General features: G+C 54.3%; 8 protein-coding genes across 8 annotated transcripts; 4 read left to right on the plus strand and 4 right to left on the minus strand.

Annotated features, from left to right (window-relative positions):
* Positions 1-270: 270 nt before the first annotated feature.
* On the minus strand, positions 271-3,843 carry A1O7_01325 (kinesin family member 11; the record flags this gene model as incomplete). The annotated part of the gene is made up of 2 exons (XM_007755363.1): positions 271-1,302; positions 1,354-3,843. The coding sequence occupies 2 exons, from the start codon at positions 3,841-3,843 to the stop codon at positions 271-273; spliced, it is 3,522 nt and encodes a 1,173-aa protein (XP_007753553.1).
* A 483-nt stretch (positions 3,844-4,326) lies between these two features.
* Positions 4,327-5,919, plus strand: A1O7_01326 (isoleucyl-tRNA synthetase; the record flags this gene model as incomplete). Its single annotated transcript, XM_007755364.1, has 2 exons — positions 4,327-4,390; positions 4,439-5,919. The coding sequence occupies 2 exons, from the start codon at positions 4,327-4,329 to the stop codon at positions 5,917-5,919; spliced, it is 1,545 nt and encodes a 514-aa protein (XP_007753554.1).
* Positions 5,920-6,487: 568 nt separating this feature from the next.
* A1O7_01327 (uncharacterized protein) lies at positions 6,488-7,800 on the plus strand (the record flags this gene model as incomplete). Its single annotated transcript, XM_007755365.1, has 2 exons — positions 6,488-6,605; positions 6,656-7,800. The coding sequence occupies 2 exons, from the start codon at positions 6,488-6,490 to the stop codon at positions 7,798-7,800; spliced, it is 1,263 nt and encodes a 420-aa protein (XP_007753555.1).
* Positions 7,801-9,060: 1,260 nt separating this feature from the next.
* On the plus strand, positions 9,061-10,829 carry A1O7_01328 (uncharacterized protein; the record flags this gene model as incomplete). Its single annotated transcript, XM_007755366.1, has 7 exons — positions 9,061-9,338; positions 9,395-9,422; positions 9,529-9,729; positions 9,777-9,856; positions 9,904-10,461; positions 10,519-10,606; positions 10,665-10,829. 7 exons carry the CDS (start codon positions 9,061-9,063, stop codon positions 10,827-10,829), a joined length of 1,398 nt encoding a protein of 465 aa, XP_007753556.1.
* Positions 10,830-12,520: 1,691 nt separating this feature from the next.
* A1O7_01329 (uncharacterized protein) lies at positions 12,521-13,441 on the plus strand (the record flags this gene model as incomplete). Its single annotated transcript, XM_007755367.1, has 1 exon — positions 12,521-13,441. One exon carries the CDS (start codon positions 12,521-12,523, stop codon positions 13,439-13,441), a length of 921 nt encoding a protein of 306 aa, XP_007753557.1.
* A 932-nt stretch (positions 13,442-14,373) lies between these two features.
* A1O7_01330 (myo-inositol-1-phosphate synthase) lies at positions 14,374-16,095 on the minus strand (the record flags this gene model as incomplete). The annotated part of the gene is made up of 3 exons (XM_007755368.1): positions 14,374-14,508; positions 14,562-15,324; positions 15,377-16,095. 3 exons carry the CDS (start codon positions 16,093-16,095, stop codon positions 14,374-14,376), a joined length of 1,617 nt encoding a protein of 538 aa, XP_007753558.1.
* Positions 16,096-18,319: 2,224 nt separating this feature from the next.
* On the minus strand, positions 18,320-19,897 carry A1O7_01331 (uncharacterized protein; the record flags this gene model as incomplete). The annotated part of the gene is made up of 1 exon (XM_007755369.1): positions 18,320-19,897. One exon carries the CDS (start codon positions 19,895-19,897, stop codon positions 18,320-18,322), a length of 1,578 nt encoding a protein of 525 aa, XP_007753559.1.
* Positions 19,898-23,211: 3,314 nt separating this feature from the next.
* A1O7_01332 (glutathione S-transferase) lies at positions 23,212-24,273 on the minus strand (the record flags this gene model as incomplete). Its single annotated transcript, XM_007755370.1, has 1 exon — positions 23,212-24,273. The coding sequence occupies one exon, from the start codon at positions 24,271-24,273 to the stop codon at positions 23,212-23,214; it is 1,062 nt and encodes a 353-aa protein (XP_007753560.1).
* Positions 24,274-24,714: the final 441 nt, after the last annotated feature.

Below are 24,714 nucleotides of genomic sequence, written 5' to 3' on the forward strand. Positions count from 1 at the left end.
GCGCGAGCGAGATGAGAGGAGAAGTGACGCGTGTCGAGGAACGGGAAGGGTGCATTGTCAGCAGCAATCTACCATCTTGTTAGGAAAGAGCGATGAACGAGTAAATAAAGCTATGAGGGAGACCGTCCGTACCATTGTCTCCCAGGCTGAACAGTGAGCCTAACCAACAGAAGGGGTATCTCTCGATATACAAAGATCAGACCAAAATGCCCACGACTTCAACGCTTACACCAACGCCTCTCAATAACCAAGCAGGCTGTCAAGACATGGTCACTCTGGTGGACTGCTTCTCAATCTCCTCCCACTCCCGAGCGGCCCTACGCTCTGACTGAAGTTCTCCAGTCCGATCCCTGCGGCTGTACTCCTCGTCGCTCTGCCCGCCTTCGTGGTGGGCAACCTGCTCTCCACGACTGCATTGGCAGTGGCATGCCGTTTGAGTGGGGGCTGTTGATGCTCGCTACCGACGCTTTTGCTCAAGTCCAGCAGCACAGGCTTTTCTTCATTCTGCGAGGAGGAAGATGACGCCGAGACAGGCCTGTTGCTGTTAGCGACGTTGATGTCGATTTCCTTGAGCCCTCCCGATTTTGGCTCGTTGGAGACCTTCGTAGAGATCGTGGTCAAGGCCTGTGTTTGCGGTGTTGCTGTCCCTGGCTGGAACACAGGCATTTCCACGTCTGTAAACACCTTCGTTTTGCTCGGACTGGGGATTTTCGATGGCGACCCTGGGCCTTTTCGTGGCGACGCTTGCTTGCGAGGCGATCTGGCAGGAGTCCGTGCTGATGAAGGCGTCTTGGTGACAAGCCCTGGTTCGGGTTGGCCTCTCGCCCTAGCGATGATCGAGTCGTGGTTCTCAGTCCGTGGCAGCTCAGTAGGGTAGTTCCAGTCTCTCTTTTGTGGCGTGTCTCCTGTCGACGTGTATTCGGCCAAGCTGCTGTCTGATACCTCACGCTTCAGCTCCAGCAGTGGTTCCCGTGTATCGTTGCCCAGGGAGCCAATCAATCTGTCAAGATCCATTCTTTGTTGCTTCTGGTCCTCCATGAAGCTTTCAAGCGCGGCTTTGGACTCGTGCGAATCCTTTTCAAGAGTGGCGTACCCACCTTGGGCTCGAGACATGACAGTGCTTAGTTTTTGCAGGCGGTCAGCATGGTGATTGTCGTTCTCTGTCCGTGCTCTTGTCACAAACTCGTCGAGTGCCGCCATTTGGGTGGCGACTTGGGCGACTTGGGCTTCGACAATCTTGACGGTCTCCTCGTGCACCGCTTTGGTGGACTTCTGGATGGCTGTATTTCGCGCATTGATCGACTGGTTCACCATTAGTGACAACAAGATTGCAATGTGCTGCAGTCCACTTACCGTCCAGTCTCCCTTCATCCTGCCCTTCAAATCATCCTTAGACTTCACCACCTTCGTCATCAACTCATTGTGTCGAGAAGTCCACTTCTCCATGCCATCATGGTGGGCTCCATTAGCAGTTTCAAACTGCTCTGTCGCGTCAACAAGATTGGCTTGAACGTTATTCAACCTGCTTGACAACCTTTCCTGTTGTTGATGGTGGGAGGACTCGATCAGTGCAAAGATCTGCTCTTTCAGCTTGTCCTTTTCGTCCTGCGCAACCTGTCTTTCCTCGTCTCGTATAGCCTGTAGCTGAGTTGACGCTGCCAGTGACGCCGCGATGTTCGCGTGACTTGCTTGTTGTAGAGCCAACCTCAAGAAGTCGATTTCATCCTGCTGCTCTGACATTTGTCTGGTGAGATCGTCGAACGTAGCCTTGAAGTCCTTGCCAAGGCCACTGTAAGACGAATGCAGCTGAGTATGAAACTGCTCCAGCTCCGATATCACCTCCGCAGAGATCTTTGCGGCGGCTTGAGACAGACCCTGGAGGCCCTCGCTGACCTTGTCCTTGACCTCTTCTCGCAGATCCTTGATCTCCTCCAGCACGGTGTTCATCGAGTCCCTGGCTTGTGCCGACTGATTCTCAACATCAGTGCAATCTTCCGCCAGCTCAGATGATGCCTCAAGAATTCGCCTTGTGGAACTCTCTAAACGGGCCGTCTCCGCCCCGATGAATGCCTCGATCCGACCAGAGCTTGTAGCAACCATCTCCGAATGTGCTGCCTGAAAATGGCCGATGCAACGATCAAAAATTTCCGAAAGGTTAGAGATTCGATCGACGTGAGACTTCCAAGATTCTCGGTTTCGACGCTGGAGATCGGAACGTCGCCTCAATTTCGCCCGCAGACCGTCGATGTCCTTCAGTGACGCACCGACGGTTGAAACCAATTCGGTACCCATGCCGAATAACCGCTCCTCTGTTGCTTCATGTGCCTCGCGAATAATGGTCTCCTCCATGAGTAGCCTCGTCGTGTCCGCAAGTACCGCTTCAGTCTTTTCGAGCACACCCTTGGTACTTTCTAGAATGACCCTAGTCGCCTCATTGTCTCGTTTAAGCAAGGTGAAGTTGTTGGTCAAGCTGAACAGCTCCTGGACCTTGTTGCGGAGGCTGACCTCCATTGTTTCTATTCGCGCTTTCTGCTCCTCGCTGAGGATCCTCCTTGACTCACTCTCCACCGTGATTCCTTCGTACTGATCGTTGGTGAGATATACTCCATTTCGTTGCCTCGTGGCGATCAGCTCGCTTTTCAACTTCTCGATTTCAGCGGTAAACTCTTTCAACAACGTCTTCTTGGAGACCATTGAGTTGACCTGTGGCTTATTGCGGATGTTCTTGGCCCGAAATGCATAGTCCAGGGTGGAGATCGTCTCTTCCAGGTTGCTTTTCGCTGGTGAGACCGTCGCAATGATGCACGTTTTCGTTCTTCCACCCAGAGAGTCTTGCAGTAGCCTGGTAAGCTTTGACTCTCGATAAGGGATATGAGAACTCTTGTCCACGAGAGCATTGATCACTCGGCCCAAGGTCAGTAAACTTTTGTTAATCAAACCAGCTTCGGCAGCTCTCTTGTTCTCGGCCCCACTTCTTTGGATGTTCTCACTGCCTGCCAGATCGACAAGATTCAGTTTCCCAGAGCAGATATAATCATCGCCTGCTTCGCTGGCTTTCTTGATATAGGTCGTGATGGTAAAGACTGTGTGGCTTCGGGAGCTAAGGTCATTGCATTTCGTGGCCGCAACCTGCCGCCTGTGGCTTCCTTCTCGGAGTAGTTTGATTCCCGCGGCTGCAGTGTTGATGTGTGATTCCTCCATGCCCTGAACCACCGTGGCCGGATGGCTCTTTCTGTTCGCATCATCAAAAATCTTAAGCTTGACAGAGTCATCCGAGGAAAGCAGATCCCTCAGCTCCTCATTGTAGAGCTCGATGAATGAGCATTTCACCGAGCATTCCACCTCATCTGCCTCAAGCTTCTGGAAGAGTGAATATAGCACCCGGGGGATGATTCCCGCAGCATCGGATAGCATCCCTAAACTGTCTGTCATGTCCCCTGACATGGTGTAGGTTTTTCCGGTCCCCGTCTGTCCATATGCAAAGATCGTGCAGTTGTAGCCCGCGAGCACTTCATTAAGAACTGGGGCCACAACATCGTCAAATATGATTGCCTGGTCGGCCGCCGGGGAAAAGACTTTGTCGAAGTGGTAAGCCTTGTTGCTGATAGCATTTGGTCCCATGGACAATTCCACCGTCTTGCCCTTCACTCCACTCGTTGATACCACCACGCCGCTGTTTTCTCTCACTTCTCGCTCACTGCGGCCTCGACAGCGTACCACCACATTGATATTCGTCTCTTCGCCATGGTCCTGGTCGAAATCCCTCTCCTTTCTCTTCGTTCCCGCGTTAGAGGCACCGCTTGAGGATAGCGATTCTGCCGGTGAAGGGGCTCGGCCAGTCATTGAGGCATACTGTGTGGCATGTGGTCGTAGTGGTGGGCGCATCGACGTCCTCGTAGATAGGGTCGCAGTACGCTGCGGTGCCGCCATGCTTCTTGCAGACATGACCGTGCAGTGGTGTCAAGATTCATCGAGGAGATATGATTTGGAGGACAAGGGCCAGGGTGTAACGGGAGCGGGAGTGTGGTATGGCGGTACTGCATCTTCCACGCACCAAAACCAAAGAGGCTGAAAAGTAAACAATGCCAAGCCACTAGTGCACGAGTGGAGAAGTCAGCAGTGCGGCACGAACTGAGCTAGGCACGTGACGAGGTCAGGCTACAGCAAGCGCGAAACTCTATTGGCTGGTCGCGTGTGGCCTTGAACCTCATCATCCCCCTTGACTCCTTGTGACCTGCTTTCTACTTCCGTTGATCACAACAAAAAGGCAGCGCTTCTCGAGATCGCCACGCCTCAATATCTTCCCCAGAACATGCAACCATCATCATGACTGAAGCTCCCTCTGAGGCTGGTTTCCAGATTCAACCAGATAGAGGCATCAGCTGGATAAGTATGCATTGTCGGCTTTCTCACCACGTAACCTAACTAATCGCGACAGCCCTCGGCTCTTCCATCTACAGTGTGATAACGAGGCTGAAGGCGTCCCCGCATATTTACACCGGTCTTGACTTATCCTGTTCTGCTGTGGAACCACTCACCCAGCCGATCATTCTGAGCCTACCATATAATGGTCTGAGACTTCGCTTCGACGGTCCCGATCAACGGCTACGACTGATCGAAGTACTCGACTTCTCGCTGAGCACATTCGTCTATAAGAACACCGCGCTGGTCCGCCGAGCTAAGAGCTCGGATGATGTTAACCAAGATGAGGTCAGTCCAAGCGGGCCAACCTTTCGCCATGTCTATAGTCGTCTGTTCGGACCAACTTATGCGGGAGAATATACCGCCCCAGAAGCCGGCGTCTCCGAAGGGACGTACGTCCTTTCATATCCTGGCTTGGCCTTCACGTTTCCTGTGAAGCACAAAGCGTGGTCAGAAAAGGTGGACTTTGTGTCAATACTGTCCTCGAATGCGACAGGTCCGGCGAAGGCGATGGCTATCTTTTCGGGGTCATCGTGGACTGAAGTGAGGTCTAACCTGTATACTAAACCACCAGTCTATCCACGATCACCGGCACTTATTGGCAAATCCGTGGAGACTGTCCCTGACGAAATCGAGGAGGTAAGAGTGCTTGGAGGCGGTAGGCTGGAATTGATCCGAAGGAGCTCGCCGCCTCTAGCGATCACCCTAAGCGAGACAACTCCGCAAGATCTTGTGGCCGACTTAGGTCCACCCGATGCCATTTACCGTAAGCATGACCGCCGGATATCCATCCATGCGAAAGGCAAGCCTACCAACCGACGACAGTCAAGCGTGTCTCCGGGACTCGACCCCCAAGCACTGGATACCGATCAGTCATCCATGCACAGTTATACAGAAGACTCGGACTTTGATCCGGAACTCGATGAAGATCGCACTGATCCGTCCAGCGATGAATGCTTCTACAACTACTTCAACCATGGATTTGACATATTGATCTCGTTTCCTGCCGCAAGAACACCGCGTTTTCCCGGTTCCGAGCTCGGTGAGATTTCAGCATCGTCCAGCGCGCAACTGGTTGCCACCAAGATCTTATTGCATGGCAACGTACCAGGGTCATTTCCATTCAATCGGCATCGGCGAAGTCGGTGGGTGATACGACTAGATGCAGAGAGCAGAGAGCCATGGTTGACTTCCGAGATGCCGTTCTCTGAGGTATCCGCGGCACTCAAGGACGTCTGGCACGACACGTACAAGGACGAGAACGAGGAGAAGCAGATGCAGCGCGGCATGGTGCTCAACCGAGGATGGGGTGAAAGCCCCGAGAGCTCGATCGAGCTGCTGGGGGATCTCGAGGAAAGCCCAACCCGAGAGAAGGCCGATGAGCATGGTCTGGGAGATGCTATCGGTGTAATGAGCAACACGGAATTGTTCGGGTTCCCGGGCATGTTATTTGAAGTGCTGAAGAATGACGCTGTTAGCTGCTTGACAGTGTTTTAGACAATACCAGGTACTCCGTAGAGTTACAGTTGCTCAGGGCTGCAAGACGCAAGCCCCGCCAGTCACCAGTTGGGCGACCCGACGGCGGAGATGGTGGAGGCCTGCGTGATTCGCCCACCCGCAATGCGATCCGATGCTTGTTTCTCCCTGCGCTTGTCCCGCTTCCAACCTCCGATTCTTCCCTCCCACGCCACACTGCCGACTTATTGCTCATCGTTTGTAGAGGTGCGACTTGTGGCCGCTCACTGCACGACCTTCCGCTGTAAATGATGTATCCCATGAAACTCGCCTATTGCCGTAGCACGGCCTTCACATATTCCTAGCGAAGATGCGTATCTGCACCCGCCACTGCTTCTGCGCCATACACATACCTGGTACTGCGCCTTGAATGCGTTGGATTCACCTCTCTATCATTGTGTTCTGAGGACCTTAACAAACACTAATCCGTTACTGAGATATGCAGTCGTAGCGCCAAGCTACCGCGCCTTTCAGAAGGTGCGCTGATGCGTTGTTGAGTTCGCAAAATCTCTCCATCTATCCATCGAACCACATATCCGAACGACACACCATGTCGAAACAAAATCCCATCCTCTGTCTTGTGGACGACACGGCCTTGACCAGAAATCTTGATGAGATCGAGAGCTGGGTCTCACAAGGCCTCATCATCCTCGTGGTCCCCCTGTACAGTAGGGTTGCCCTTGCCGCGAGAGATTCTCGCCTCCGCTAACTGAGACAGCGCTTTCCCGCCTTCACGTCCTGAAGAAAGACTCGTCGCCCATCGGTATCAGTGCGCGCAAAGCTGTCAAGTTCCTCGACCGCAGCACCTCCTCGCGTGGAGATCTCCCACACGACCCTGTCATCCTGCAAGGTCCCGACGACCAGTATCCGACCTGGGCTGAGGTGGAGGAGCATTACTTGAATGAAAGCCTGAAGAACGCCGGCATAAACGAAGAGGCGGCGCTCCCAGCCATACATAGCATGCCGGAGAAGGGGGTAGAGATGCCGTTGAAGGGCAGCGCCGGCGCTGGAAACGCGCTTTCGCAGCTGTTGCTCGACAAGCTCAACTTTGCAAAAGACCCTGGCACTACCTCGCCCAGTTCGACCCCACCACTGTCACCATCTTCCTCTGGGCCACAAAGTTCCAAGACTAGTCCTGAGGTCAAGTCCGCCACGATGTCGAATCAAGACCAAATCCCTGTGCCACCGTCGCTGAAACCCTTGCTTAATCCGGTGGTCTGGTACGTAAACGAGAAGAAATCATTACCAGACGAGAGTCTCATCTTCTTGACCAACTCGGCCGACACCATGCATCTCGCCCGCGACTTTGGCATCCCTACGAAGAATATCCACCAATTGAGAAGTGCACTCGGCATGGATGAAAATGAGCCCGAGACACTGGAGAGTTCCAAGAAGGACGCACCCAAGACAGTTTTGGCCTCGGAGCCCAAGACTCTTTTCAGCTACAATGATGTAGACAGCGACGAAGAGGAGGTCGTTTTCAAGCCGAGAGGTCGCGGGTCCACCCGAGGCGCACAGCCGTCACGGCTCACGGTGGCTGGGGCGGGCAGTGTGCGTGGAAGAGGAGGAGATACTCGATCTCCACGAACGTCGTTCAGTACTCCCAGCCAAACCCCAGCCAGTAAACCTCAGATCCCGGTCGAAGAGATAGACCCAGATTCCTTCGACCGTGGCAGCTTCGCGCGAGGCAGCACTCCGCTTGCGAACACAAGCAACCACGTCCCCAACCAGTTCAACAGCGGGCGTGGCGCGTACCGGGGCAACTACTTCCGGGGAGGACGAGGAGCCAACTTCAACCGGGGCTACGGCAGTGGATTTGAACGGGGATCGGCCCGCGGAAGAGGTCGGCTGTTCGTGCCTTAGGCAATGGTGGCAGCTGTTGCATGCTTCAGGGTCTGCAGCAGTAGGAACACCTTACCACACCTATCGACAACAGCCACAACTGTTGGTCAACTCCAAACTAGGTTCGCCTATCGTCAGAGGCTGCATCAGTTTCACCAGCCGCAATCCGACACCGTCAACTAATTACCACATACGAGGTATCCGGCACAGGACTTTTGGTGCAGGCGTCAGGTCTCTACACTTGCGGCTTGATTGATCATTCGGCAATTTCCAAGCAACCGCCTTTGTGGCTGGGAAGTGCATGTTGGGGACCGCGTGCTCAACGGCGGTCTCACGGAGCAGGAGACGTGAGAGGAGGATGCAGAAATGCTCTCATTTCTATCCCTATGGTGGATCAAGATTAGAACTGATGTTGTTGCTCTGCTTCCACCCCGTTCACTTGGTGGGCAACTGCCGGCGTCGACATCAGCTGGGTCCAGGGCTCAAATTGATCGAGGAGGAAATGGGAACTTGAGACGCTCTTTTCGAGGCCTGGTAGCGACAGGTCATGTTGCAGGATATCCATGCTCTTCGCATCATATCCATTCTTGGGAAACAGCAACTTATGTCGAGTCCATTCTTTTACATACTGCCAGCATCGATCTTTATTGGCCAGCTGGAATTCCGGATTCTGTCTTCGACGCAACTAGCGCAAGCTAGCCACATTAGCCGCTAACTATGCCCGCTTGTGGAAGGTTTCCATGCACCAAAGAAGACCCTTGCCCGTGATGACAGAACCTGCACGCCCGTGACAATTGAGCTTTCTCTCTTTTTGGCCTCTGCTTCTTTCAATGGCTGCACATCATTCGGCCTGGCACCAGCTTGCCGCGGCTCTAGTTAGTCATCTTCATCTCCAAGAGCATCTCACAAGCTCCGCTGCAATGCAGGGTGTTTTAGTCCGCCGTCGTTGCCGGCTTGCTCCATATCGAATATTAGCTCAGCCGTGGCTTTCTGCTCCATGGAAAGCCCTTTGTCGACGGTCCATCAGCTGTCTACCCGTATAAGTCTATCAGAGAGCTCGCCGCGGTCCGTCATTGCCTTTTAACATATTCCCTCGCGTCTCACAGACACCCGAGATCGAAGAAGTGGCCGTCTCTGAAGAAATATCAAATTCGTCTTACACCGCGGAGAAAGATTATATCGGCTCCGTTCAAGAATCCCACAATCCCGTTTCCGACGTCACAGAGGCCAGTTTGTGACACATATTTACTCCAGTAGTCGCACTTTGCCCGCGAGATGGTAATGCCCGATCCCCAGCCTCGAGAGGCTCGACCAAGGGCCTTGACTCGGAGGATCACCAGCGCCGCCGTCAGTCTGCAGAAGACATTAAGCGGCGGCGCGGACAAGCATGGCGACATTTCAACCTGGAACCCCGCCCTGGGAGAAGCTCATCAAGATCTCACCTCCCTAACACGAGCTCCTATTTCCTCATCCAAACGGAATGGCAAGCAAATGGCGTTGGACCCTAGCAAAAATGGCGAAATTGGTTGGAGGAAATACGTCAAGTACTTCACACCATCGTATGTGGCCATACCCTTGTAAAACGAGAGACAAAGCGCCTGACTTGCTGCTGAAGATGGTTTACCGTGACGATGGGAACAGGCGTAAGTGCCCTCTCTCAATGCCAATATTTGGATGAGCGAGGCTATTAAACCACGAGTTCACCCTTTGATGTGTCTTGGCCTACAGCGCTAATCCAAGACTTCCTAGATCGTCGCGAGCCTGCTGAATCAGTTCCCCTACGGCGCAAGATGGCTGTACTGGCTTTCAGTCATCGTCTTCTGCTTGAACATCGGGCTCTATGTCTTCTTCCTCTTCGTGTCCGTCCTACAGTTCGTCCTGTTCCCACCGATGTGGATTACCTTGCCTGAACGACCGAACCAAGCATTCTTCTTGAGCGCCATACCCATGGTAGGACCACTCGGCCGTTCATGGCGCTCTGCTGATTAGCAACACAGAGTCTTGGGACCATTGTCAATATGATGGTGTTCGTTTGCGTGCCTGCATGGGCAGAATGGGTGATCTATCTATCATGGGGGTTAGCATCTATGCGGAGTAGAGTTCGGCAAGGTCTAACCAATGCAGATTGTGGATGGCAGACGCGGCGCTGTGTCTGATCTGCGCCTTGTTTCTGCCTTTCCTCCTTGTCATCGGCCGACAAGAAGAAACGCCGCTCTCAACAATAACAGCTCTACAGATGTTCCCGGTCATCGGGACAGTCGTCGCATCGGCGACTGCAGCCCTCGTCGCCGATGTTCTACCGAACAATCAACAGGCCCTTGCTACCGTACTGATCGGCTATATCCTCCTTGGCGTCGGCCTCCCGACGGCTATATTCATCCTGATCATGTACTGGCAACGTCTAACAGTCTACAAGCTGCCGCCTCGCGAGGTTATCGTGTCCTGCTTCGTCCCTCTCGGACCCTTCGGCATGGGCAGCTTTTCCATTATGAAACTCGGGGCAGTAGCAATGAAGGTGTTTCCTCAGACGAAGAGCATACATCCTCTGGCTGGCGACTTTGCTTACAATTTTGGGGTGCTCTTTTCGTTAATCATGTGGGGCTTCGCGTTGTTGTGGCTATTTCTTGCAGTCGCCACGATATACCACGCCAAAAGCTTTCCATTTAACATGGGATGGTGGGGGTAAGAAAGGAGACGCGAGCCCCTCGTTGTAGCGGATCGTTGCTTACATTTCACCAGGTTCACTTTTCCCATCGGCACATTCGCCTTAGCATGCAACACGCTCGCGAAAGAGATACCCTCCGAGTTCTTTCGAGTCATTGGCTCCGTAAGAATGCTAAATCCCCCTAAGACACATCGCGTTCACACAGCTAACTCTCGTTCAGATGGTGTCTGTTTCCGTCTTCCTCCTGTGGCTTCTCGTCGCATATGCGACCCTGCGAGATGTCATCACTGGCGGCAAAAAGTTATTCAAGGCGCCTACTCGACAGGTCAGCAAAATCAATGACAAAGCACCTGATAAGTTCGAGGATGGGGAAAAGCTCGTCTGACAGACTGCAATGGTTGGTGTGGACATCCGTCGAGACTTGCGGTAGGCAGAACAGATTCCAGTCTCGACTAATACATTCAGGATCTCCCACAAACCGAAAGCCGCTCACTGGGGTCAAAATACGATTCGAAGGCACCGCTGCTCCACCGCCCTCTTCGCGGTATCTCAAGCAAATTCGATCGTGACGTCCTACTTGGCTGTCGCAACAATAGCACCGACCTTGAGGGGCGATTCGGCCGACGTCTTGGTTCGAAGGCCTGTCCACTTGATCGCGCTGCGCGTCTATCTGGGTGCTGGCATCGCCATCGCTCTGTCCCAGGGCCGTTCTGCGCTCCTCGGTCTGCGAGTCTTGCGACAACGGCAATTCTGGCATGGACACTCGATCGGATGCAAGTTCCGCTTGCTGACCCGACCATCTTAGGGATGTTCTCGCTCGCACACGGGTGCTCACAGATGTGGCATCTCCCGCGGAAGGGAGTCCCTTTAACTGCAGTGCCAGTCGCGTGAGTTGCGGAGCAGAGCGAAGCCCACACAACGACTGGCGCTGGGCTGACTCGCGCCTTTCAAGAATCACACGCGACCTGTGCATAGAGCTCATATTTGGCAGAGTTCCGATTTATCCCGCTGGCTGGGCCTTGATCGTCTAGTTGCTCGCGATTGCTTCCGGGTTGTGCTTGCGTTCTCGTGGGATAACGACGTATCACTGCGACAGATCTTGACACTCTTCTTCTGGACAAGAAATACCGCTCGCTGGCGGCAGCCCAGGCTTCCGGCAACGTCATTCGGTGCGCGCTAGCAGCAACCGCGGCGTCATTCTGGCAGGACTTGGTCGTCCCCATAGAGATCGGCTGGCCATTCACGTTTCATGGGTGCCTTGCCTGTTATTGCTCTGGCTCTCTTTATCGCTGATGACCATTGAGGCACGTGGTGTCGACAGAGGCATACCTCTCCAGCCTCAGGCGACATGTGATAGAGGTCCGGTGTTTAGTGGCCCGGGCCAACGTGTTGAACGAACACAGCTTTGGAAACCGCCGGTTTATTGCTTGGTGCTGCCGTATCTAGTACCTGGTCTTCGAGTCCAGACCTTGGCGCCGACAACGAACTAGGTCATCGGCAGGAGGTGGGCATACTGTACAATCAGGGTGAAGTTGACCAAGACAAGATCATCGATGCTTGTGGGACCGAACTGTCAGTGGGAGTTTCTACTGTAGAAGAGAGTACTATCAAGTACGGAGTACATAGGTAATCAACGACTAGTACCGGGGGGTGTGGACATTAAGAACACGTACCGTATCATGCCTAACCGTAACGAGTGAGAGCCGGGAGCCAGAGTCAGGGAACCCCTCCCCGGATGCCCCTAGGCACTGTATGTAGCATGCTTGACCCCGCGCTCTGGAAGATGCCTGTCATGCTCCTCGCGTGAGGTGTGCGTACTGACGTACAATCCGTAAACAAAAAGCCATTCATTCAACACCCAACACATCAACCTGTCCTCGACTGTCGCATACACTGCATCATCCTGCTTGCCCCAACTACTCTCATACCACGAACTGCACAGTGGTGAAGATCCGCACACAGCCCGCTGACGAGCCCCTCGAGAGCACTCCGTGCAGCACCTCATCCTTTCCACCTGCCTCACCCCAACTACATTAGTACTCCGTAGACGAGTCGCACACAACGCTCCGGACGACGATGACGACCTTCGACCCCTCCCCTTCACCCTCAACAGCGGGTGCAACACCCATCCGCATCCTCATAATCAACCCCAACACCTCACGACACATGACCGACGCCCTGCGCCCCGTGGTGGCCTCCCTACGCCTCCCCCTGGCAGATTACACCTTCTTCACGTGCCCCGCGCCGGGCATTCCAAGCATCAACTCCCCCGCGGACGCCGCCGAGTCGGCGAGGATCTGTCTCCCGCACGTGATCCCCCTCTTGGACACGCACGACTGCGTCCTAGTCGCATGCTACAGTCAACACCCACTCGTGGGGCAGTTGAAGAGAGAGTGCGCGGCGCTGAAGTCGAAATCGAGGTCGGCGCCGAAGAAATACGTTACGGGCATCTTCGAGGCCAGCGTGCTCGCGTCGTTGGCGCTCGTTGATTCGAGCGACGGCGGCGGCGACGGAGACGGTGACGACGTGGCCCCCGCATTCGGGATCGTCTCGACGGGCAAGATCTGGGAAACCGCGCTACAGGGGGCTGTTGAGGAGTTTCTGGGTGTGGATGCGCCGACGCCACACTCGCGCTCGCGCTCGCGCTTCGTAGGCTGCGAAACCACGGGCCTCAATGCGAGCGAGTTACATGATCTTGACGGCGCGGAGGTGCGGGCCAAGATGATGGACGCGACGAAGAGGCTTTTGAGGAGGGGCAAAATTGGTGGTGGTGGTGGTGGTGGTGGCTCAAACTCAGGCTCTACGTCAAACTCCCGCTCTCGCTCCCGAGTTCAGGCGATCTGTCTAGGCTGTGCGGGCATGGTTGGGCTGGATGACGCGGTCAGAAAAGCGTGTGTGGAAGAATTGGGCGATGAGGTGGGTGACGCTGTGTATATTGTTGATGGGGTCAAGGCTGGGGTGGGGATGTTGTATGGTTTTGCTAGGGGCGGGTTCTGAGGGTCTGTATCGCTCGCTGGAAGCTGGTATTTCTACGCCAAAAGTAAGCAGCTGGAGTGTCGTGGTCGAGGGCCCTGGCTCTGGCTCTGGCTCTGGCTCTGGCTCTGGCGCTGGCTCTGGATTCCAAGGGCAGGACCGAATTTCGCTGCTCGATAACGAGATCGGGTCGGAGTGGAGGCAGCATTACCCGGTCCTGGATTAGAAACCGAGAAGATGGCGAACGCGGCTGGACGGTAGCAAAATACTGTAACTGGCTGGAGGTGCCACGATGTGAAGAACCCGGCCTGGCCGAGCATCAGCTGGCAGAAGATTCAGCCTGCAAAGGGCAGAGTTGGAACCTTCGACAGAATGGGAACCTTCGACAGAATGGGAACCTTTCACAATATAGGAAGCTTCTACATTATCACGTCCCCGAGACGAGCAGTTCCAGCACGAGACCGGCAGCGACTCCATCTCTCAGCTATCACAGGCCTGGCTTCAAGTCAGCATACCTCAGTTGGGTGTCTGTCTAGAAAACATCATCGGTGCAGAAACCAGAAAGAGAGCGTTGTGGTGGTCTGCCAGGAAAAGCACGCAAGCACTGTGTATGCAGGGCGAACCGCCCGCCGCCGTCGAGAGCAACACGGTTATGTATTGCTACCTACAGGGACTATACTCAGCATACTATCTGCATCAACGAGGGACACGAGTTGGCCAAATCAGAAATCAAAAACAAACTGTGCAGTCACGGTCAGTCTACAACCCCCCGTTTCGCCGCCGCAATGCAAGAAAAAAGGCAGTCTAGCCACCCATCGCACGCAAAAGCCCGAAAGGCAACTGAGTCCTGTCTGTTTTCTTGCACACCGCCATCCGCCAACGACGTCGTCGCCATCACCATCACCATCACATCACATCATCCCGCACTGCTCTACTGGGTCGGCGTTCCAGGTGGGTCAGAAGAGCTTGTGCTCGAGCGTCATGTCCGACTCGGGCTGTAGTCCGACGCAGGCACGGAAGATGTTGGTCAGGGCGCTGCGCTGCTTGGCGAGGGCATTGACGACGGGGGTGCCGGGTGGGGTGAGCGGGGCCTGGTGGCGTCCAAGTTAGAATCAGTGGGCATACAAAAAAATGCTCGACGTACCTTCAACATGTAGCTGAGAATGCTGAGCACGCTGTGGAAGCCCTTGTACTCCGCAGCACTCTCGGTCTTCCACTGGATGCGGGTCATCATCTCGGCGACGAGCACGAGGTCGATGATCAAGGGCGAGGCCAGCAGTGAGTCCTCGCAGACGTTGAAGATGCTGATGGTCTGGTGGCCGCCCATGAAGATCTGGGCGTAGTACTCGTCCAGGGCGCGCTTGTTGTCCCCCACGGCGGGCATGTACTTGATGACGACGGTGTGGTCCGGGTGCTCGTCCTTGGCGTACAGCACGCTGTTGGCGGCGACCATGTCGTCGACGACGTTAGACTTGGAGATCTCCTTGGAGCGGAACTGCTTCTGCGAGCTCAGGTTCTTGCCGTCGTTGTTGCCCAGGTGGTTGTAGCTGGCAATCGACGTCAACTTGATCCCGGCGTTGATCAAAAAGTCGACGAGCGCGGACTTCATCTTGGTCTGGCCGGACTTGAAGTCGTCGCCGCCGATGAACGAGTCATGCTTTTCGGCGAGTTGGATCGCGCCGGGCACAAAGGTATTTTGCGGCGACCCGTTGATGAAGGCCGTCTTTTCCAGAATGCAGGCCACGGAGAAGACCGTCGAGGGAGATACCTCCTCGTGTCCTTGCTCGATGGCCTTCATTAGGTTGTCGGCCGTGTCGTTGACTCCCGGGATGATGTCCGCGTACCGCTCCGTGTTGGCCGTCCAGAGAACAATGACCTTGTCGAGCTTGTTCTCGGCTTTGAAGGTCCTGCGCACAGATTAGTATAAGAACAGAAACATCTGACGGCTGAATGGCATACCTGATGTCAGTTCGAATTTGCTCCACATGGGCCATGGATGCCTTGCTGCCGGGAAGAACATTGTCGGCCCGGTCTTCCTGGTTGGCCGCGATGAAGTCGGGATAGTAGATGCTTGGCAGGGGCTTCATGAGAGACATTTCCTTGTAGACCAGAGCTTTCAACGTCGGTTCCAGAACCTGGGCACGATCCATAGAAGCTGCAATGTTCATGCTGCTGATGTCCCAACCTCCGACAACAATGTCGTTAGGGTGCACCATAGGCAAGACATCGTGGAATGGAATGTTGATCTCTTCGTTGGTTTCTGCATCAGTTCCCAGCTTGATGGTGGATCCCATAATAACAGAGCCGTAGTAGTTGGCGGCCTGCCGACCTTCCTTGGTATCCCAAACCAGGCCACGTCGATTGGCAATGATTCCTGCCGTGACTGTGGAGCCGTTGTTGCCACCCCACCCGACCAACATCATGCCGACCTTGGGCACTTTCCGGTCAACCTGGAAGTCATAGGTGGTTTCCTTTGGGGTGGCCGTGAATTTTCCGTCGGCTGACTTGCTGACCGCCGTGGTCCGGTAGATATACTTGCTCTTGATGTGGTCGTCGGTATAGACCACGTTGGGCGAGTTAACCGTGAAGAGTTCCTTTGGTGACTGAGCTGAGTCGGCGGTGTGGTGAGTGCTATACCCGTTCATGGAGCCGACGCCTATTTCCGCGTGTGGTGCCATCTTGACTGCAGAGATGTGGCTGATTGAAGAGTTGAAGATTGAGCGGATTTCGAGAGAAGGCGTTTATCGGGTCTTGTATGAATCCGATGCTCCTCCGGGAGGGGAAGAGCGTCGGCTACCGTTGAACGGGTGATGAGACCTTTTAAAGGAACGAGACGTCAGTTACAGGTTCCCAAGGCGGTATGCAGCGGACCATGGAAGGGATGGGAAGCAAATCTCAAAGAAACCAGTGGTACAGGCTCGACTGAATGCGCCATGTTCAAAGGTAAAAAAAAAGACCATCGAGACAATGCCCGCCAACGGTCAGCTGCATGGCGACACAGCTAATCATGATGTTTAAAAGTCGCCAGGTACAAACACTGAAGATTTAGATGCCAGCAGGGCCGAATGCAGGTACCAGGGCTGAAAAGCCAGGCCCAATCGAAACCCTCACGCACAATGGCGATCCGGTGCAACGCAATGCAGGACTGAGATGTCAGATGGGGGAGGAACTTACGAGGGCAGCAGATTGGAAAACGTCTTGGCGGTTTGGCGGATCACTCGGAAGTGATCCTGTGGTAGGAGAAAAGTATGAGAAACGACCACAGCTGGGCGGTGGTCGGGCTCAGATTCGAACAGATCGTTCAGATGTTGTTTGTGGTAGAGACGGACAGATGAAGACTGATCACACACGGGCGAGATCGAAGTCTCTTTGTACTCATGCGGCCGGGATTGTGATTTTGTGCGGTGGAGTGGGTGACTAATGAGAACGCTCGTCTGTGGTTGTCTCCCAATCCGGGCCCAGGCGCTTAGGCGAGGGGCAGGGATGCGACAGGCCAGCCGAGGCAGCCTAGACAGCCTACAGCCTAACCCTAGCCTTGCCTTAGCCTCGCCTGACCGCCTCGACGTTCGACACTCGACACTGGACATTCTCCCACCACGATAACGGTGCACGTCGATTTTGTCATGGTTATTATCGCGTGGTGATTGCCCTCCAGCAGTCTCGCTGTTGGCCGTATCGATGCCGTCGGAGAACGATTGCTCCAGTGCTTATCGACGTTTCACGGTGCTACGAGGAACTGCCGCCCAAGCAACTGCTGTGTCCGCCGGACCAGCTGTCCCTTCTCCTTCCGCACCACTTCCAAGCACAACTCTCGTCTGCGTGTAGTGCCATGTCAGCGTCCGCTTGTGCCCGAATCGATCGATCAACTGCGCAATAGGAGCATGTGCATTTCGACCGCATGAGATGTGCAGACATCGCTGTCACAATTGTGGCCCGGGGCCACTGTTTGCATCTTGGACGTTTGCTTCACCTCCAATCAGTGCGGTACACGCTCAGTAGAGTCTTACCTCATTCTGTCCGCTTTCCTCCGAATCGAGTTGCGATATCCGGCTGACTCCAGTCCAGCACCAGCTCAGAAAGGGTGATCCAGACTCTCGCTGGCTTCATGAACTCGACCCGCGATATCGGTCGATGGGTCACGCGCGCGATCAGTCCAGTTTGCAACTTCCTCTCCTAGGTACCATTTGAAGCGCGACTGCTGCATTTCTTCGCTCGAGGCATCTGGCCCAAAGAGACTCTCAATTCCCTCCTCTGAACTCTCGTCTTCGTCTTTATTCCGCACGGAAGATGATTCCGTGTTACACCATTCTAGAAACCACAACTATCGTCGTCAAAGCAAGCTTCGGGCTGCCTGGTCCCTTCCCGATGCCTGTCATTTCAGAGTTGACAATCTTTTGCCTGTCTCGGGTCTCGTTCACTTCTCTGATTGCTCATTCAAGCATCCACCATTAGCCACCCCGACGCTCCACGCGTATGCCGTGTAACCATATGCAATCGAAGGCTGCTACATACATGACAGGAGCTGGTCTGCAATCGGTAAAGACTGTGCATATCGGCACGCGCAATTGGGAACACACGATGGAAACGTATGGCAATGGGTTTGCAACACACGGTAGCATACACATTATGTATATGGTCATATCTTATTGATCCTCGCGCGGCCAACCGGTAATAAATCGGCAAGAGGGTATCAAATTATCTGCTCAAATTTGGCCCACAATTTGTGTCACTCGAGCGAAACGCGGCCGATGAACTCGTGCCGTAAACGAAGTCGAATAATGTTTTGTGCAGATCCGAAGAGTTGGTACCCAATCCCGACTCTCGCCCGCGAAATCTGAGACTCCGTACCGTCCGACGCCCTGTCGCGGCGCTCCAAATCATATTATCTATGCTTGTCGTAAATTAATCCATGGTCATAAGTCTGGTCGTTCTTCGCTCGGGGAAGTTCCTGCCCTTCACGAGTCCAGGGTCTCCGCTGGAGATGTATTCTCGAACCAAGGGACTCGGACGACTGGGTGCGTTATAGGGTGACTTTGGCGAGCTTGCAAGTCTAAATGCATCTCGTTCGCAGTACACCTTGCCGGAAAGCTCAAAGTAATCGTGATCCAATCGGATTTTGCAAGTCGTACATTTCAAGCAGTCCGGGTGGTGTTTCTCTTTTCCTCGGCCTGCCACATTGGCTGTTTCCATGTATAGGCCTTCTATGCCATTCCCACACGTAGCACACAGAGAATTTTCGAGCTCGTGATAGTGGTGTGCACAGTAAGGGTGATCGTTGTGAACGTAGAACTCGGCAGTCGGGAAGGAAGATTTGCAAGTTTGACAAACAAAGCAGTCTTTGTGGTAACGGCCCGTGAGTCGCCCGTCTGCACTTGACACTGACTTCTGTCCGACGAGGATGAGCTGAGAACAGCCACGGCACACACCCTTGTTTGGTACCGACAGTTTGGCCTTGCTGCGCATTGGTGGCCGAGGCTCTGGAGCCTGCGTTGGTTCTGGGTTCGTCTCTGGCTCCACGTGGATCGAGGGCAAGGCATCGAGGGAATCTTGTGGGTGATACCCTGAGTCCGGGATTGGAGACAGGCGCCCTTTTTGAAATAGAGGATCTGTGGGTGATTCGGCTGACAGCTCTGGTAGCTTTGGTCTCAGTGGTGCAGGTATATCGACGATGCTGTTCTTGAGCAGTGCAAGGTCTGGCGAGCTGAACGGTTCGATTGGGATTGGATCCACCTGAGGCGCAGTCGACCTTGAGCTTGTTGTACGTTCAGTAAAGCCAATGGAGCCATAAGAGGAGGCCGAGTCCATGGAAACACGTCGGAGAGCCTCAATCAGCTCCGACCCTTCAGGGGCAGAGGGAATCTCGGACGTTACGAATGGCTCTGGCGAGTTTGTTACGTCGAGATCGGAAGGTAGTACCTGTCCCGACCTCTTTGATGGCTCGGCGGCAGACTCGACGAACGCAGCTGTTGGGACAGCAGTGGTTGATTCAAGCGCCAGCCCTTCAAGTGCCTTCAAAGACTCTTCATGGCTAGGTGAAGGCTCGGGTGCCCTTAATGGTGAAGTGGCGAGAGGGGAAGGTTCTGCTGTGAAGAACGACCGTTCGCTACCCGGACTGAACACACTCTGGCCTGCAAGACTCTTGTCGAAGGGCTCTGATTCGTCGCTAAGAGCCTGTCGTACAACATCTCGCCGAGAAGTGGCGGATTGGGACCGACGTCGACTGAATAGTCTACCTAAGCTTCGTCCAATGCTACCGCTTGGCGAAGGTTGCGGTGCTGTAGGGGACTTGACCAAGGGGGTAATCTCGTGGAGCGGAGCAGGCCTCCTTGATTTGTAGGCTGGTTCGGTTTCGGCTCGAGCACGCTCACTCAGCCACGGCTCGACAGGGCGTGATTCAGATTCGCTGGATATGGTACCACCGACGTCCGTTCGACTGAGACTGGGATCTGAGCTTGCATCATCTGGAGGCTTAGGTTGCATGTTGCCGGTCGACGATTGAAGGGGCAGGCTGATGCCTGGCAAAGGCTCCGTGGTCGCACCTGAGATTGATACAGGTAACTGGACGTCCGGCAGGTTTTGAGGATTCGCTTGATGACCCTCCAACTTGACCTCATTGCTCAAAGGGCTTGTGGGTCGAGACTGCTTCAACGTCGGCAACGCATCACTCGACTTTGCGCCAGAAGTGTTGGACGATCCTTCTCTTATGAGCCCAGGACGCCTGCTGGTGTGTCCCACGGCTTTGCGGCCTTCCCGAGACCGGGATCTCTTTGTCTCGCTACGCTCCGTCCCAGATCTGTCTCTTCTTCGCGTTGTGGCGCTTCTGCCAGGCAAGGGGAAGGGAGGGAAGGCGCAGTCTAGATTTGTGAGCTCTGGGGAAGGCGGTCTTCGAGGTCCTGGAAGTGATCCTTTGCGCACTGTAGGCCATGGAGATTTCGGGCCGGAGCCTGCGCTCACAGGCGAGATCATGGAGTTATGACCGCTGCTCGCAGGTGTAAATTCTCCTTGATATACCGGAGCTCGAACTGGGCGTAGATCAGTCTCTCTTTCCAGCGAAGAGCGTCAGCGACTTACAACCAACAGAAGGATCGATCTTCGGCAGGGGCGGTCGCTGCGATCGCATACTTCGCAAGCTGTTGGATGAATCTGTTCGTGGAGGAGGCGGAGGCATGATTGAAGCTGAGCCGTTAGTTGATTCAATAAATCTGGGTCCACAACAATGGAATTTACCTGGTGGAGGTGTTGATGCGCACTGATGCACGGCCAGACCAGACATCTGGACGTCCTTTCCACAGCTCGAGCACTTGATGACCGGTAATGTCCTTGGATCCTTGATCGGTACTTCCATCCCTTCCTCAGAATCCTTTGCTCCTGCTTAATCAGATGTCTTTTCCTTCCTTCCAAATCCTTGCCCGGGCAGGTATCAGCAACACATGACAAGTAGACACCTGCTTGAACGTTGAAGTCGTCGAGGCCGCAATGCAGAGTTGGGTCAGTCGCTGCACAAATAGCTCGTATTCAGGTATCTAGAGCTTTGCGACATGGATTGCAGGAAATATGGGTGTAATAAACGACAGGCCCAGGGCCAGAACAACCAAGCCGCTGGTAGGCACAAGCCAGGGTATGTTAGAGTGCTCGAGCGGACGAGATGACCGGCCGCGAAGGAGCACCGTGGGTATGTCTAACCGCCCGGCCATTTTCGTGCAAGACGCCGTGAATTAGCAGACTGGGGCACTGTTTGGCTGGGGTAGGAGATGAGGCTTTAGCAGAGTTTGAGACTAAAATGATTGAACGGTGGAGATAAAGCTACGGCGTCGATCAAAGACAGCAATCGAACCCACTTGGCCTGCGGTTGGCTTATCGAACGCAGGTTAGCACTGATCTCTGGCAAGGGGAACTGCATGCCATTGCACTGGCAGAGACTTCAGCACACGCTCACACCGCTTACGCTCAACGCATACTAGACGACACCTTTGCCGTACACATACGGAATACTCACGCATCGACGGACTACAGGCAGTCGGAGACCTCCGCCTGAGTTGCATGCACACGCGGCACCCACAACAGCGCAGGCAATCTCACGTTGTTGTGCAACAATTCTCAAGAAGTCGGTTCTCAGAAACGAAATTGGAGAGAATGTGCCGACCCATATTTGGAGCCCTCGTCATCAACGGGCCACATACTTCTGCCAAATCAGGACTAAGCGACAGCCACTTTCACAGGGTTCCAGGGGAATTGCGGCACTGGTACGAACTCGATATGGACGCATTGAGTAAAGTCGCAGGTGGCGCCCTGAGACGTAGCATGGAAATTCTCCGAGAAGAAAAGACATTGCACATGCAATCGAAAGCGGTCTGCCAGTGCTGGGCACTGGGCACAACCAACTGCAAGCGTACCAGCTTCTGGAGCTGGGAATGCACCAAGAATCGAAGCCAGATTAGACACATCAGCGGTATATCAGGACAAACGCACACGTGGACCGACAACCATGAGTGGTTTCCAGACGAGATTGACATGGAGATGAGGTTCTCAGTGAAGATTGGCATGCGACTGATAACTGGGCGGCTGGCTCGGCGTCACGGGATAAGCCCCTAATCGTCGAGCTAGACGCGCTACCAAGCCCACACCGAACGCGTCGAGGCGCCTACCGGAGCTCCTCAAGCTTGGCTTTCTCCTGATCTCGCCTTTGCCTCATTTGATGGAAGAGAACCAATAGCAGTGCCTGCTCGATGTTGCAATCGCTGCTCGTTTCCTTCGAATTCCCAGCACCACCAGCTTCCTTGGACATGACTTCGAAAGGTCCGCAACGAAGCCCCCTGGCCCAGCGGCAACTTCAAAGTCCTCAACGGTCTAGTCATTGGGGACGACGACATCATCAGACCTCTTGCCACGACCAAGGCAAGCAACATCCAAGTAACAAGCCTAGGCTGTAGAGGATTGTAGTCAGACGTTTAATCCAGATAGCGACGTCTGGCGCTACGAGATATCAAGCTAGGGAATCAACTCAGTGACCAGGATCGTCCCGGAGTCGACATCTTCCACCGCTGATCGTTTTCCCTCTGCACGAACGGCAGATCCATTTGCATCTCCCGTTATGTGATAACAACGACGGCCTCCGTACTTGTTCTGGCCACGATCGGAAATGGTAAGCTCCATGACCATCCACGCCGACTCTTGCAGAGTGGCGCATGTTGACATCCTACGTGTATCCGGCATATACCGGCGAGATACACGACCTTTCCAGTGCTGGGATAATTAGAGGAGCGCAGCAGCGGGCCATCGCATTTGCAATTTTCCGGATCCAACGGTGTGGAGAGGAGAAGTCTGGCAGCATACCAGTGATAGTGGGACAAAGATTCATTACGTAGACCACCGGAGTACGGAGTACAGCAGGTCTCAGTCCATTGCTCCGGGGCCCCATCGCATGCTTTCACCGCAGAATAGGCTTATCATTCGGCCTCTGCAAACGAGGACTGACTACTCCGTACTTAGTTTGTCTCCGCAATATCAACGGCGACCAGATCGTCGCTGCGCCGAAATCAATTCATGCAGGAAACAACCTCTCCCATCACCAAACCAGTTATAACGGACAGCATTTCACGTCGCCTGCAACCCTGCCGGCCGGAATTCTGTTCTTGCGAAAGGCATCGCGGCCAAGTCTTCGCGCAAAAGCTCCATGCCATCTTTCGTGCCCATGTAACGCGATCGGCTCGGTACCTACCTAGGCACTCAGCTAGGTACTCCGTACATTCAGACTTCGAACCCCTTCGAAACCAGCACGTCAAATGGGCGACTGATCATCCCGGCAACTGTCGTTCCAATTCCATCACCTTGGGCATCCTAACGCCCCCGACCCTGACCTTGCTAAGATCAGGCTCGTACGGCTCTTCCTCAACATCGGGATAAGGCCCCATCGGTGTGATAGCTTTTGGGTTGATATCGTAATGACTCTTTGTATAGTTCTCCTTGATGTGTTTGAAATCCGTCGTCTCCTTGAACCCCTTGACATTCCAGTACAGATTCTTCAACCAGTTGTTCACCTGGGGATAATCATGCCGGATGGCCCCCAAGTTGCACTTGAAATGCTGCACATACACGGTGTCGAAGCGCACGACCGTCGCGTACACCCGGATGTCCACCTCTGTGAGTTCCTTTCCGAGGATGTACGGTCCTCCATTGCCGGCCAGCATCTTCTCGACCTTGTTGAGCGCGGCAAACACACGAGGCACATTCTGGTCATACGTGTCCTGGTCCGGGGCAAAGCCGGCCTTGTACACCCCCGTGTTGAGGTCTCGTTGCATCCATTCGCTCACCTCGTCGATTTTCTGCCTCAGATGCTCCGGGTACAGCGTCACCGTGGCGTACTCCTCCGGTAAGAGCGTGTTGAACCCGACCTGCAGATTCCGCATCAGTTCGGGGCTCTCGTTGTTGACGATCGTGCCGGTTTCGCGGTCCCAGAGCACAGGCACGGAATATCGTCCTTTGTACTCCGGGTCGGCCTTGAAGTATACTTCGTGAAGGAACTTGCTGCCGAACAAGCGGTCGACAGTTGCGTTGGGGTACTCGTCATCCGAGCTCGGAAACTGCCAGCCCGGCCAGCCATGCTCGTCGCCCTTGGGGTATGGTTTCACGATGGAGATGTCAATGATGTCTGTCAGACCTTTCAGGTGCCGGACCAGATTGGCCCGGTGCGCAAACGGGCAGAATAACCCGACGTATAAATGATATCTGCCTCTTTGCGGAGGAAATGGTCCGTCCGGCGTGATTTGGCCGTGCCACGCTTGCGCAGAGCCGGCAACATGCTCGGCTACTGTGCTTGGAGATGGTCGACCTGGGGCGATCGCATTCGTCGAGCCCATTGTCGTCGACATCTGCCGTGGAATTTCCTGGTTGGAAGATAGGATGATCTGCTTCGCTAGCGACTGTAGGCGTTTCATGAATGTGCGTCCATCGGCGGACATATATCAAGCGACGCCGATGGTATACGAACATTGCAGTACGGAGTATTCGTCTCGCGGATGACAAAATGGAGAGCGCCACAATTCCGATACAGTCCTCACGCATGACGTCAATTTGTTCACGCTTTTGTCGCATGGATGCGATGCATCGGGCGCATTTCAATTCGAAACGCATTTGCTAGCTGGCTTTTGACTTGACCTGTATTCAGGCATTTTGGTACAGAAAGGCTTCTCTTGCTCTTGTTTGCTGTTGATCAGAATTTTGTCTCAAGCCATGGACTGCCTCCACGCTGCGTTCAAGCTCCACGCTTCACGTGCTCCTGAGCGAGCTGAGGACGACTA

Source organism: Cladophialophora yegresii, assembly GCF_000585515.1.
Source record: "Cladophialophora yegresii CBS 114405 chromosome Unknown aczIN-supercont1.1, whole genome shotgun sequence".
In the NCBI taxonomy this organism is placed as follows: Eukaryota; Fungi; Ascomycota; class Eurotiomycetes; order Chaetothyriales; family Herpotrichiellaceae; genus Cladophialophora; species Cladophialophora yegresii.